Genomic DNA, 15,460 nt, shown 5'->3' with positions numbered 1-15,460 from the left:
GTGTGGATATGTCCCATTGACTACAATGGAAATTAAGCATATACTTGAAATTAAGCACCTCAACCTTCCTAAACAGGGATGTTTTCCTGAATCAGAGAGACTGACAAGGAAATGCTAAGAAACAGCTGAGGCTTTTAAAGGAGGACCAAGCTGGAACCCATGTCTTTTAAACTTAGATGTTAAAAACAAACAGCTTTCACTCTTTTCCTCACAGGCATTAATGCTTTCCTAAACACAGCATCAATAAATTGTACGGTGTGTTTAATACCATCTATGATGAATACTATTAACTGTCAGAAGTGTCAACCTGTGTTTCCTTTTTTGAATTAGACATGTTTAGGCATAAGCGAGCAGGCTCTCTTGCATCTTCCCTCGTTGGCTTTGTACTAGTGATAAGGGGATTACAAAATCAGGTCTGTTTAGCAGGGAAGAGGATTTTCACTCACCATTGTTATTAACTGAATTGCTGTCTCCTGCATGTGGTAAAACTGAGACATCCTTGTGCTGTGCTGCTTCTTTTGTCTAAGGTCATTTTTATTTACATATAGCTAGATACATTTTGATTTGCCATCTACAGAGGAAAGCTTTCTTAGGTCAAAATTCTCCTCTTTGATCCACACTGCAGATCTAGTGACTGATGTATTCAATCTACAGCCTGGTCTATATTACAAAATTTTACTTTGCTGAATATGGTTGCCAACAATCATGTTAGCTGACCAGCAGATGAATGCAATGTAGCAGTCAACACAGGTCAGCCACGTTCAGCATTGCACATGATAAACCATATTTACCCCTAACATTCTTGTTGGCAGAAGTCCTCAGGCACATCTGTGTGTAGCTACCATTAAATCAACTGGAATTCTATAGAGAAAGGACTATGTAAACCTGAAATTGTATGATAGCATATGGTGTTATAGGATAAGTGTTGCCTGTGTACCTATATGATGGGGTATGTTGTCGGACAAAGACCAAAAGAACATATGCCAGGGGGTGTCCAGAGAGACAGAAGTTCAGACTCCTGGACAGAAGTTGCAACCCGACTGCTCCTTCATAACTTTGGGGTTCTGAATTTGAAGCGTGGTGAGTTGGCTTGTGATGTGGGAGAGAGCAAGATTACAGAGGCGGCCAGGGAGCAAGACTGATCAGGAAGGGGAGCACTGCCAGGCTCTTATAAAATTAGGTATTCCTTCTGGGAGTAAGTAGTATAATGGTTACTGAAAGCTATTGTTATGTTATGTTTACTCAGATTAAATATAAAATTTTTGTTTTTTCCAACCTGTAAATCAAAGGCATAATCAATCAGGATTTTTTTGAAGCGATCTAGAGGGCCCTTGAAATAGAGGTAAGAAAAGCAGTCAGCCCAGATATTCAGAGGCAAGTGTTCTGAGAGGACGCTGAGACAGACAAAAGGGCTATTCCAGTGACCCTAAGACACTGGTGTTGAACAAGGTGTGCGCCCAGGTGGGGGAGCAGGCCATGATAGTTTCTGTGCATTGGGGAAAGGCAGAATATTAGAGCTGAAATCTGCCACATGGGTCTGAAAGAAGAATGTTGTCCTTAGCACATAGTACCAGCCTGTCCAATCTACGTAGTCATAATCAACTTTTATTCTTTTTTTGTAGTGGGAAAATCTAATATGAACTTCATGAGATCTTGGTGAATAAAAAGATTGTGGCATCTAACAATATTCTTCTCTTGCTATCTCCCTCTAGTTATACTGTTAACACTGGGTGCGTTGCAGTAAGGCTACTCACATGTCATTCTTTCTACACAAACAGTAGTCCATTTACCTGATATTCCTATACCACGTTGTAAACTTGCAGTTCAGACTTAACTGATTTGCAAAATTGCTAAACAGGTTCTCTCTAATGCACAAGTGACATAGCAACTTTCTAGAATATCAAAACACTACACTGTCCTGACCTAAACAGTGAGCACTGTATAATTATTTATGGAATTACAGACGCTCCCCGGGTTACGCAAGATCCGATTTACGCAAATTCGCACTTATAGAAAAAGTTCCATAAGCCAGAAATAGGATTTTTGAGTTGCAGAAATTTTTGTATAATGTACGGGTATATGGTTCCAACTTATGCAAATCTGAGGTACACAAGGCTTTCCAGAACAGAACGATCGTGGAAGTCGGGGGGCGTCTGTATTACATAATTGAGAAAAAACAAAACCACATTCAAAACCCCTCAAAAATAATAATGCAGAATACCAGCTCTCTTATGCAGTAAATCTCCTGTCTTGTACATACCACTGGGAGAAACAATTACTGGCTGAATTAGTCTTTGTTCTCCTCCTGGGGGTAGGTTCAGTACAATGACTAGCACTGTACCCAGAGTAGTCCCGACCCATAAACATGGAGAAAGTGACGTATCTGCTTTCCGTGTGAAAGTCTCACAGAAATGAAGAGCAGAAATTGCTTCTCGGGATTCCTTATCAATGCTAGTTACACTGGAACTACGGGATCGACTGAAGGAGTTGTCTCTGACATCTGAAACAAGTTTACATTAATTAAAAAGCATTGCAAAATACAGCATAAAGTTTCAAAATAAACTATAGTTAGGATTTTTTAGCATATTTTGTAAAGATAGTTCTTTAAAAAAAATCAAGCATGTAGTAACTTTCACTTCATAGATTACTTCCTTTTGCTAAATATTTCCCTAATTACATTTCCTCTCCTGCCCACTGACCCCATTTTCCATGCTGTATTCTAATTGCAACAATCTCTTCAACTGCAGAGTACACCACTATATAATTGTTCAAGATGGTCATTGTGTGTGTTCATCTTTTGCGTGGGACAAAAGACAGCAGTCATTTATCAAACAGTATAAGCCTTTTATTATCTTACTAAGAGACAAACGTCTCAGTTTAAGCTTGTAAAGGGACCCACATACTATGGCGATAAATAGCTTGTCATGTTCTCCGACTTTAGGAGATTGATGGAAGGAAGGCTCATTGGCTATTCACATAAGCCTGAACTTCTGACATAGGTCACTTAAAAAACCTAAGGATCTTTGGTGCTAATGTTCAAAAAACAAAGAAATTGGGTAGCTGAAGAGTTTCTTCTGGAGTGCTATAGAAAGTGACATTGATAAGCTTTTCCGGCAGTCATCCCTGGACTAAAAGAAGGTTGAGCACAAAGTAGCTCCATGAAGGGGAATTCAAATCATAAGCACAAAATAATTTTGTTATAATTTCATTCAAATTTACTGTGCAACTCCTTAAAAATAGGATATTATAATAGAAATGTTACCAACCCATCTGTGTCTGCATGTTATCAGCTGCACACATTGCAAATACCAGAGGGGTCAACATTTTTGGAGATTCTCTTTTGTACTCAAGCATCAATGTGATTTTTAAATTCCTGACAAGTCATTCTCTTTCAGCTTGCATCTCCTAATGCTTTTACTAAAAGGCAAACCAAGTTTATCACTAAAAATATGGTGTAATTTACACTATGGCTTTGTTTAGGCCTAGATTATGCTGGTTTCAAGCCCTCACTGGTGCATAGATACAATTGGCAACTCTATGCACAAGCAGGATTGAGGTTTAACCAACAGAATTTGCTTATACTATTCATAAAGGCATTACTGCACAGCATAATGTGCCATTTCATTAATGGGCTACATTGTTTTCCCCACTGAGAGAAAATCTCCTTGGTAACTGGGCTTTTTTTTGAAAAGTTACTACTTTCTGCATTATAGTAAGAAAATATGGTAGTCAGATAGCTAGTGAAAATAATGTGTAATGCACTATGAATCATTTGTTCTACTAACTTCAGCTACTGATCATAGCACCCTCTTCAAAAAGATGCTTCTTCAGATTTTAGTATTTACCAGGGAAGAAAACAAATCCAAGGGTTTTCCCATTTAAATACCTGTAACACCCAAATTAATAATTTGTAGACATGATTAGCTACAGATTATTTTTTTCTGTCATTAAAAGAATCTTTGAAAATCAGGAAAATTAGCTTAAAAGCCATCAGAATTTTTTTTTTAATAGAAGTGCCTTCATTATACTGTCTCCAAGTGAGCTGCATATTGAAGATAAAATTGAATTGACCCATTACCAGTAACTCACTGAAATGGGGGGTTGCAAATAATTTCTTGAATTCTGTCCCTTTGACTTTTGATTTGCATGTACCTTTCTTGTGTGCATTATATAAGAATTTTCCAGTTTCTTTTTCTGAGCAAAATAGGATTGTTGTGACAGATATAAAATTAAACCTATATTTGTGGATTTAACATTCAAGTAAGATGTAACAATGTGCTGAAAAAATATGCTTATTTTAAGATGATTTAATTATGCAATGGAATGATCATTTGTGTTTCTAAACTTTAATATGCAAGCTGTACAACTAGAATGTTTACTGTGAAATTACTGTACTATGTCTCAAGACACAAAATCCTAAAATAACATTTTCTTATAATGGTTATACATCAACTTAGCTCTATACATTAGCTTTAAACATGTTAGTAGCCTGGCTGTAGTCAACTACAAGTGTAACTGTTTGCAGAATGGGATCTTAATTAAAATCTCCTGTGAGGTCTGTAAAACTTCCTTTTCCATTTTTCCCCATGTTACGGGGTTCCAAACAGACAAAACATTTTTTCTGGTAATATTCCTCTTGTAATATTCCTGACATCACAAGGTAACTGACATAAGAATTACAGCAGCCTCAAAAAATTCAAATAAAAATTTAACAACTACGCACAAATCTGTGTGCTGACATTAGGATGACAATGACTGAGATTTACATGTCTATTTAAACACAAATTTAGGATCCTTACTTTATGGAAATTTACTCTTCCTATAAAACACAGTTGCAATATGGGTCAACCTTTATTTTTGAACTTACCTAAATCAGGCTTTAGCTCAGTTGGCAAACTTAACTTTCTGGACATCTTTGCTGAAAAATAAAATATATCTTTAAAAGAAATATGATAGTGCTGGCCTTTTTATTAACAAATTGCCATTTTCCAAATGTTTAATACATCACAATTTATTACATCCAATTTCAGTACTAAGCAATTAATCCAAATTCTGTACGATTGAAACCTTGTGTTAAGTAGTGTTTCCACTAGAGTTGAGCCTGACTCAAAATCCCCACATCCAAAATACCATTAATTTTTGGGGAGGAAAAAACTGAAATTCAGACTCACATTTTTAAGCTTATGCCATCCTTAAGATCTTGCCTGAAACTTGACAAAACCCATGGATTTTGTTTGCATTTTTGGCTTTGTTCAAACCACAAGGAAAACCTAAAAGTAGTCCTAAAGAAATGCCCTTTTAGAAAGTTCTTTAAATTACTTCAGTTGTTAAGATGCTTTTCTAACCAGCCAGCTCTGGCCTTTTTGCCGCCCCAAGCAAAAAAAAAAAAAAAAAAAAAAAGTGAGGCAGGGCCACCGGAGCAGCAAAGGAAGGGGGGAGGGTGGGACAAAAAAAAAAAACCAGCACGGCTTGAGTGGCAAAGCGGGGGGTGGGGGAGGGGACAACGGCGCAGCCGGCAAAGCAGGGGAAAAAAAACAAAACAAAAAACCCTACAGGGCGGCCAGAGCCAGGGTGCAGGGGGACTCCCTGTGCTGCAGAGTGCGCGCCTGGTCTAGTTGAGGGGAGGGTGAGGGAGCAGGGGGAGAGAGAAAAGGGGGGCGGCCAGCGCTTCAGCGGAGTGCTCACCACGTGGCCACTCCCGCCAGGCCGCCTGCTGGGAGGGTTCCGCGCCGCTCTGATCGGTGGGGAGGGAAGGACGCGGGCTGCCCTGCGGAGTTTGCTGCAGGGCGCTCCCCTCCTCTGCCCCCTACAGGGCTGCCGGAGCAGCGGGGAAAAAAAAAAAGCGTCCACGACGCCCTAGGTTTGGGCGGAATGCCGCCCCATAGAATCTGCTGCCCCAAGCAGGAGCTTGCTCAGCTGGTGCCTGGAGCTGGTCCTGTTTCTAACTCAAGCATAGCTAACATCTAGGATCCAGCCGTGGGTTACCTTGCAGAAGACAAGATACCAGTAGCTTTTTTAAAAAGTTTTTTTTAATATTAAAAAAGCAAGCCTCATTAAAAATCTATTTCTGGAACAATTAGGTTGATATTGCTAGATGTCACAGTGAGTGGTGCACTACCAATACGTAGACAGAAAATTGCTCTTTTTATTGTCACTGAAACATTGCAAAATTAAGATACCAGGAATGTAAAACGAAGTAATAAAAAGGTGCAACCATTTGTGACAGCTGAACTGTCCAATTCCTCAACTTGTCTCAAATTCTGACAGTCATTCACACACATTGTCTTCATATGTAACATAATTTAAAAGCCTACAACTGTAAAGACTGTAAAACCTTAAACACAACACAGAGCAACTAAGCCTGCAGTTCCATACACAGTAAATAAATCTCTCTTCACAAAAAAAGTTTCTTCTAAAGAAATAAGACAACCATTAATTCTCTCTCATCACCACAAGCAACACAACTGATAGATTTTTAAAACAACTCATTTAAGGATTCATAGAGCTACATAACAAAACCTGATTTTTATACTATAATTGTTCTAATATTGTTCATAATGATCAGCCTTGTAATAATGAAGTGAAATTAACAACATGGTGAAATTTTATTTATAGAAAACAGTGATTACATACAGTCTATTTATAAAGCAAGTATACAACTAAAATACTAAATAACTAACTGCTACTAGAACAATTAATTATCACACTTTTGTCTTTCTTATCATCAGAAAGGTGCTGTGTCTTAGGCACAGGATGGGAACTCAGGAGATCTGGATTTAATTCCCAGCTTCATGTGTTACCTTTGGTAACTCACTTACGGCTTGTCTGCACTAGCTGGCATGTAAATTCTAATACACACTAGCATGTCATGCACTAACTGGCACGTGTGTACCCTGCTGGTGGGGACTAAAAGTTTTAGTGTGCATTAATGTGTGTACTGGGGAACTTTTAGTGCATGTCAGTAGGGTCCACATGGACCAGTTAGTGCACATCATGCTATTGCACATTACAATTTATACTCCAGTTACTGCAGACTACGCAGATAGACAGATTCTTCCCCCTCAATTCCCTGACTTCCCTTTGCTGAAAAACAGCTCATTCTCACTTGTCATCTTTGTTGAAATTAAATAAGTGTTCATTTTTTGCACCCACACCGATGATGCATGTGTGAGCTCCCTACTCTTGCAGGGTACAATACCACTCAGTCTTACCCCCCTGAATTTTCTTTCCATACAAAAAGTCTCAGGATTTAACAATTTAAGTATATTCTTGTATAAGTCCCAATTATCACCACTCTGAGCTCCAAATCATTCAATTATCTGGATGTTTTTGTTTCCATCAGTCACATTATCAAAATTTTGAATATTTTTCTTGCTTTTGTTCTCCCTACACCATTTTTTAAATTCTCAAATTATCTTTTTATTGGCTAAGAGATCTGAAATAAAAGTACATTGAGGCAATTGTTTCACACATGTTGCAAAGTAAATCTATCTCAAATCTCATGAATCTATTCTCTGAAATATTAATTAATTGTAGGTTTGTAATCAGAGACTTCTTTCCTGGTATACTTATATACCCTATTAATCAGAATTTTATTTTTAAAAACAAAAGCAAATTATAGCCAGAAAACTACAGTAAAGAAGTATTTTTCAGCTTTTCTCAGCCTTTAGGCTGCATAAATTACTCCTTCTCTTTGGTCAAAGGCAATTCAATTTAACTTCTTCAAAGACATGAAAATCTTCACACATGGGATTTGTGGACTTTCCATAACAGAAACCCAGAAATTCTGGAAAACATCTGCCACAAGAGGAGTGGTGTTATGTATTCTGTCCCTCATTGACTCAGTAGGGATAATATTTCCCTATCTGAAGAGATGTTTAAAATACTCAGATACTACTATGAAACAGGCCATATAAACACAGAGATAGACACTCCCTCCCCTTCTTCCCCCGACTTCCCTTTGCTGCAAAAGAGCTCATTCTAACTTGTCTTCTTCAGCTAAACAGAAAACATTTGGTCTATGTATCTTAACTCCTTTTTGTACATATTATATCATATGCATAGTATGAGATTTGTTGTGCAGAGGAGTCCCCTCTAAGATCGTCTGCATTAGGGTATTTTATAAAAAATGCTCTATTGGCTGTAACACAGTATACCTTAAGAAAACCTTCCGTGGCTGGGTAAATTTTGATCATTATTTAAAAATGCAGAATAGCAGATTTAACTAATTCAGCAGTAAAAGCTCTAAAGGTCACATGAGATGTATGTGCACTGTTGTGTAGTAGCAAATATTTACCATGCCTCACTGCATATGTGGTTGTTTTGAGCAGTGGTCAAAGTATTTCCTATAGTATAGTTTGTAGAAGTAGCTAGTAAACCATGTTAAGTATTTGGGCTCCACCTGGATAAATGGAGCTATATAAATATAAGAGCATAATAAATATTCCATAGAATCAAAGAAGATCAGGGTTGGAAGATACCTCAGGAGGTTATTTAGTCCAACCCCCTGCTCAAAGTGGGACCACCCCCAACTAAATCATTCCAGCCAAGGCTTTGTCAAGCCAGGCCTTAAAAGTCTCTAAGGATGGAGACTCCACCACCACCCTAGGTAACCCATTCCAGTGCTTCACCACCCTCCTAGTGAAATAGTGTTTCCTAATATCCAACCTAGACCTCCCCCACTGCAACTCGAGACCGTTGCTCCATACTTAGCTTTTCATACAATTAAAATGAAAGTTTGGCTATAATAATGAGCCTACAGAAAGGGATATTGTATGTGCTTTGGTGTCTGAGTCATGTTCATTCCTGAAGAGTCCTGGGAGCATTACTAAAATAATCAAAAGACTAGATAACTAGAACACATCTGGTAAATTTGGAATGGTGACTTTGTGACTCCAGTTTATTTTATATTCTTTGTGCTAACACTGCACTTGGTTGTTGAAAAAATCTTGCCTAAAACACACTAGATTTTTCTTGATCCTGTAACAAACCAAGAATTCTGACTCTGACATCAATTTGTTGCTATAGATATGAATCTGTAGGAATAAAGAAGCTTTATATAAGCACATATCTTCAATAAAGTGATTAAAAGGAGAAAGATTTGTTTTAAGTAGAGCTGTTGATTAATTGCAGTTAACTCATGCGATTAACTCAAAAAAATTAATTGTGATTAATCCCACAGTTAAACAATAGAATACCAATTGAAATTAAATATTTTTGATGTTTTTCTGAATTTTCAAATATATTGATTTCTATTACAACACAGAATACAAAGTTACAGTGCTCACTTTATATTATGATTTATTACAAATATTTGCACTGTAAAAATGATAAAACAAATAGTATTTTTCAATTCACCTCATACAAGTACTGAAGTGCAATCTCTTTATCGTGGAAGTGTAACTTACAAATGTTGCTCTGTGTTACATAACTGCACTAAAAAAACAACAATGTAAAACTTTAGAGAGCCTACAAGTCCACTCAGTCCTACTTCTTGTTCAGCCAATTGCTAAGACCAACAAGTTTGTTTACATTTACAGGAGATAATGCTGCCTGCTTCTTATTTACAATGTCACCTGAAAGCGATAACACGCATTCACATGGCACTTTTGTAGCCAGCGTTTCAAGGTATTTACGTGCCAGATATGCTAAACATTCGTATGCTCCTTCATGCTTTGGCCACCATTCCAGAGGACATGCTTCCATGCTGATGATGCTTGTTAAAAAATAATGTTAAATAAATCTGTGACTGAACTCCTTAGAGGAGAATAGTATGTCTCCCGTTCTGTTTTACCCACATGCTGCCATATAGTTCATGTTACAGCAGTCTCGGATGATGACCCAGCACATGCTCATTTTCAGAACAATTTCACAGCAGATTTGACAAAACACAAATAAGGTACCAATGTGAGATTTCTATAATAGCTACAGGACTCAACCCAAGATTTAAGAATCTGAAGTTCCATCCAAAATCTGAGAGAGAGGAGGTGGAGAGCATGCTTTCAGAAATCTTGAAACGGCAACACTCCGATGTGGAAAATACCAAACCCGAACCACCAAAAAGAAAATCAAACTTCTGCTGGTAACATCTGACTCAGATGAGGAAAATGAACATGTATTGGTCTGCTCTGCTTTGGATCGTTATCAAGCAGAACCCATCATCAACATGGATGCATGTCCTCTGGAATGGTGATTGAAGTATGAATCTTTAGTGCATCTGTCATGTAAATATCTTGCAACACCAGCTAAAACAGTGCTATGTGAACACCTGTTCTCACTTTCAGGTGACATTGTAAACAAGAAGCGGGCAACATTATCTCCTGAAATTGAACCAAACTTGTTTGTCTGAGCAATTGGCTGAAGTAGGACTGAGTGGACTCGTAAGCTTAAAAGTTTTACATTGTTTTATTTTTCAATGCAGTTATTTTTTGTACATAATTCTACATTTCTAAGTTCAACTTTCATGATAAAGAGATTCCACTACAGTACTTGTATTAGGTGAATTGAAAAATACTATTTCTTCTGTTTTTTTACAGTGCAAATATTTGTAATCAAAAGTAAATATAAAGTGTGCAATGTACACTTGGTAATCTGTGATACAACTGAAATCAATACATTTGAAAATATAAAAAACATCCACAAATATGTAAATAAATAGTATTCTATTATTAACAGCACGATTAATCACAATTAAGTTTTTTAATCACTTGACAGCCCTAGTTTTAAGATTTAGACATATATAAGTTTCCTTTAGGGAGACAGTTCCTTATGGTCCTGTCACCGGAATAGTATTTAGTTAGGTGGGACCTAGATTTTCAATGATCCTTTCATGAGTGACATCTCCATAGGCGGCAGGTTTGTATAATTTTTGGTGGGGCCCAAAATGGTGGTGCCCCCCCGCTCCTGCCCTGTAAGCCGATATAAAATGAAGCTACAACGCGTCAGTGCCACAAGATTACAAGGGTCAATTAAAAGTGGAAAGTCAGAAGCAGCACTTGCCTACTTCAATATACAGTATTATATTTTGTTGCACCTGTTGTGATGAAGTGGGAATGTTCTTAATATTTTCTCTGAATACTGTGTGGGTGCCTCAGTTTCCCCTGCAAGATGCCAACTGAAGGTGTTGGGGACAAAGAGATCAGGTGGCCTCCTTGTCCGGAAGAGAGACAGAGGCCAGAGGAGGGAGTGTCAGTTTGGAGCCGGCTGGGGAAATGGGGAGAGACCCAGAACTTGGTTCTGGGCTCCCCACTCCCCAAGATGGACCCGACCGAGGGGTTCTGTTTTCTGTACCAACAAGCTCTGTTTAAACTGTGTTCCCATCATCTAATAAACCTTCTGTTTTACTGTCTGGCTGAGAGTCACATCTGACTGCAGAGTTGGGGTGCAGGGACCTCTGGTTGCCCCTGACCCGCCTGGGCAGACTCGCTGTGGAAAGTGCATGATGTGGAAGGGCATGCTGAATGCTCCGAGGTCAGACCCAGGAAGGTGTAAGCTTCTTTCCCTGGAGACAGTATGCTCCGAGAGAGGAGGCTCCCCCAGAGTCCTGACTGGCTTTGTATGGAGTTGTTCCAAAGCATCACAGCATCCCCTTCCACACCATGCACTTCCCAGAAGTCCGCACAGGCACTGACACTCCCTCCTCTGGCCTTTGTCTCTTTTCCAGGCATTAGGAAGCCACCCGATCTCTCTGTTCTCCAACACCTTCAGTTGGCACCTTGCAGGAGAGTGGCCCAGGCCATCAGTTACCAGGAGACAGGGTTTCAGCCATTCTCTGTGCAGACAGCTCACACTGTCCCTCTACGGCTCTACAACAATCACATCCCCTTATCCCACTGTCATGGGATCTCACCCCCACTTTGAGCTTGTGGGTTCAAAGATGGGGACCCGCAGGTATTCTCCCCCCACCCTAACCCTTAGGGTAGGATTCCTTCTCGCTGCCACCAGTCAGGTTAACGTGTCTGACGCACTGCCTGTCCCCCAAGCTTCCCCCGGGGAACCCAGATTCAAACCCCTTGAATCTCTACACACAGGGAAGCAGCCCACTTCCCCCCTCCCTCTCCTGCTCTCTCTCTGCTTGGAGACAACCCTTGTCTCCACAGAGTGGCGCCTAGCTTCCTTCCCCTGAATCCACAGGTAAGGAACTTAACCAAGTCCTGAACTTAAGAGTTTATTAAAAGAATAAAAGAAAGAAGAGAAAAAATACACAATCTCTATGAATCCAAGATAGACATTCATAGGGTCTAATCTTAATCCCTGGAGAAATTTCTCCCTTTTCCTCAGTACAAACAATACAGGCAAAATTACGAATAATCAATGCAAACACACAGAATTGCAGACACAGGATTCTTATATGCAATTACCCAGCTCTTCTAATACTCACTAGCTTGAATAGAAGAAATTAGTTCAGAAAGATGAGCAGACTTGATTAAACATCTGGACTGGTGTAGGTCCAGACGGCTAAGAACTCAGAACAAAGAACACAGAGACCCAAGTTCCCGCTCTCTGGGATTTTCAAATTCTCTTCCCTGATTGGTCCTTTGGTCAGGTGTTTCACCAGGTCTGTGTTAACCCTTTACAGGTAGACCTTAACCCTTAACTAACTACTTATGACACCCACCATCTAGATCCTTGAGAAATGCAGAGAGGAAACTGAGGCACCCACACAGTATTCAGAGAAAACATTAAGAACATTCCCACTTTGTAACACCTGTATACGACTAGTTATATACTTTAAAGGGGTGTAAAATAGTCAAGTATCGTGCTAAACAAAATGATACTCCAAACTGACCACCAAATTTAAGTTGCACGTTTTTACCCTCAGGTGAGGGGTCTGGGGTGGGGCTGGGGATGAGGGGTTCACAGTGCAGGAGCGTGCTCGGTGCTGGGGGTGCAGGCTTTGGGGTGGGACAGGGCTGAGGATGAGGAACTTGGGGTGCAGACAGGCTGCCCCAGGGCTAGGGCCAGAGAGGACTCCCCATCACCACCACTGGCAGCAGCAAGCTCCAGGGGAAGGACCCCTCCTCTCCCCCCCTGCCCCCCATAGCACACTCACTCTGCACCACAGTCACTGCACATGCTCGTAGGGCCCCTCTCAGGTCCAGAAAGCTCACTCACCTCCCCTATGATGGGTACTGGGTGGGGGGGGGGTTGCCATCACAGGTGGCCTTTCATGTTGCTGCCCCTCACCATAACTTCACTGTGGATGGGGGATGGGCCTGCCCCTTGCCCAGCATGGGGCAGAAGTGGGGTCTGCAGGGTGGTGGCTATAGGGCGGGGGAGCAGGGTGTCATAAAATTCACCCAAGCCCCAGCTGCTCAGGTCTAGGAAGCCTCCCTCTCCCATCCCGCCTGTGGCGGGTGGGTTGGTGGGTGCTGGGGGAGAGGGCATTGCCTTCACATGTGGCTTTCTGCCTCCCCTGTGCAGCCTGCTGCCCCTCACCATAGCTTCACTGGGGGATGGTGGTAGGGGATGGGGCTGCCCCTTCCCCAGCATTGGGCAGGAGTGGGGGCTGGGGCTGCAGGGGAATCATAGAGTCAAACACTCACGGAAGCCCCAAAGCTGCTAAGGTGAGTGATGTCCGTCTCCTGGCCGGAAGTCCCCTTCGCGTCTCCTCCGCGTCTCCTCCAGGTAGGGGCAGGGGAGGGGATGGGAGGGGAGGGCTGCCAAGCACAGCACGGCCCCCTCCCCTCCCCCTCCCCCTCCTGAGGTGCTACAGCAGCAGCTAGCATTGCTCTTATGCTGTAGCCCAGGCCTGCACAACTCATAAAGTGGCGAGGGCCACATTCCTCCAAAGAAAACAGCCGAGGGCCGAAACCTCCCGGCCCCGCAGAAACACCCCGCCCCAGGGCTGTCCAGCCCTGCAGAAACAAACCCTCCTTCCCCAGCACCGCCCCACCAAAACAGCTGTGGGCCAAAAAGGAAGGTTGGGGGTGGGGAGGTGATACCTTATTTTAAATCAACCGGGGGCTCCCAGCTGAAGAGGTGGCTGGGAGCCCTCAGGGTCAAATTAAAGTGTTCGGGGCTCCGGCGGCTGGGGGAACCCGGCAGTGTCAGCTCTAGGCTTTTTGCTGCCCCAAGCAAAAAAAAATTTGTCTGCCCCCTGTCCCAGCCCTGGGCTCCCCCCTGTACCTCCCTGCTGCCCCAATCCTGGGCTTTCCTCCCACTGACCCACACCCCCTGCCGCCCCAGCGCTGGGCTTCCCCCTTTCCTCCTCACCAGTGCCCCAGCCCTGGGCTCCCCCACACCAGTGCCTCCCCCCCCCACACCTCCTGCCTCCCCAGCCCTGGGTCACTGGTAACGCTCCCAGGGCAGGTAATTCAGCAGGAATTTTGTATGTGCACAAAACACAGACAGGATTGGTTCCCATATGGTTACAGAGGTGCAGTAAAGTGGAACAATTTTCAGCTTGTGTGATTGGAAGATATCTGGATGCATATTATAAGACTGTCCTCCATAAATGAGGAAAAGTTGAGGTGCCTTTATTATTCTTTTGTTCCACTCTTTCTTTCTATGGGGAATTTGCCAATGCAATATCACTGTCTTCCTTAAACAAACAAAAAGGCAATGGCTGTTGAAAATAGCAATTCCAGTGCTAATAAGCATTTCTTGCTCAATTTTATCCTGCTTTTTCTACAACAAGTTACAGTGGATCAGTATATTTGATTTGGGAGAAATGAAGTAACAGCTGCCCAAACTGAGCTTGAGCACTCCTGAATTTTGAGGTGTTCAAATCTGGAAGGCAGGTGCTGGGGGGGTGGGCTGTGGGCTCCACGGGGGAGCATGGCAGCAATGTGTCTGGAGCTGCATGGAGCCAGACACGCTGGTCTGAGTGGCACAGTAAGGGGGCTGGGGGTTGGAAAAGGGGTAGGGAGTTCCAGGGGGCAGTCAAGGGACAGGGAGCAGGGGTGGTTGGATGGGGCAGAGGTTCAGGGGGGCAGTGAGGGGACAGTCAGCAGTTGGATAGGCATGGGAGTCCCAGGGGTTTATCAGGGGACAGGTAGGGGGTGGGGTCCTGGGGGAAAGCTGGGGGGGTCTCAGGAGGGGGCAGTTGGGGACAAGGAGAAGGGAGGCTTAGATAGGGGATGGGGTCCCAAGGGGCAGTTGGAGCAGGGGTTTTGGGAGGGAACAATCGGGGGACAAGGAGCAGCAGCATTTAGATAGGGGGTGAGGTCCTGGGGGGCAGGAGTCCCAGGAGAGGGGTATCAGGGAATAAGGACCACCAGCGGTGTTAGATGGGGGGTGGAGGTCCTGGGGGGCAGAGGTCTGGGGAGGGGGCAAACAGCGGCTGCATGCCGGGATTGAAACAGCCCTGGGCTGCCGGCAGCCGCGAGCCCTTTAAATCCCAGCCACGGCTCAGAATCTCTGCGGGCAGTCCAGAGCCCTCTGACTCCCGGCCGCGGCTGAGATTTAAAGGGTGCTGGGCTCTCCGCAACCCAGAGCCTTTTGATTCCCCGCCGCGACT

At 42.5% G+C, this 15,460-nt stretch overlaps 1 protein-coding gene across 10 annotated transcripts in view; it reads right to left on the bottom strand.

Moving 5' to 3' along the window:
• STXBP5 (syntaxin binding protein 5) overlaps positions 1 to 15,460 on the bottom strand; it is a 212,370-nt gene that overhangs the window by 25,921 nt on the left and 170,989 nt on the right. For all 10 annotated transcript variants that reach the window (XM_045009874.1, XM_045009875.1, XM_045009870.1 and 7 more), the window contains 2 exons: positions 4,868 to 4,918; positions 2,261 to 2,500 (listed from right to left, as the gene is read on the bottom strand). In XM_045009874.1, the coding sequence (XP_044865809.1) occupies positions 2,261 to 2,500; positions 4,868 to 4,918 (291 nt within the window). The remainder of the gene's footprint in view (positions 1 to 2,260; positions 2,501 to 4,867; positions 4,919 to 15,460) is intronic.

Source organism: Mauremys mutica, chromosome 3 (genome assembly GCF_020497125.1).
Source record: "Mauremys mutica isolate MM-2020 ecotype Southern chromosome 3, ASM2049712v1, whole genome shotgun sequence".
NCBI lineage: Eukaryota > Metazoa > Chordata > Testudines > Geoemydidae > Mauremys > Mauremys mutica.
This window is presented reverse-complemented; position numbering and strand designations above follow the sequence as displayed.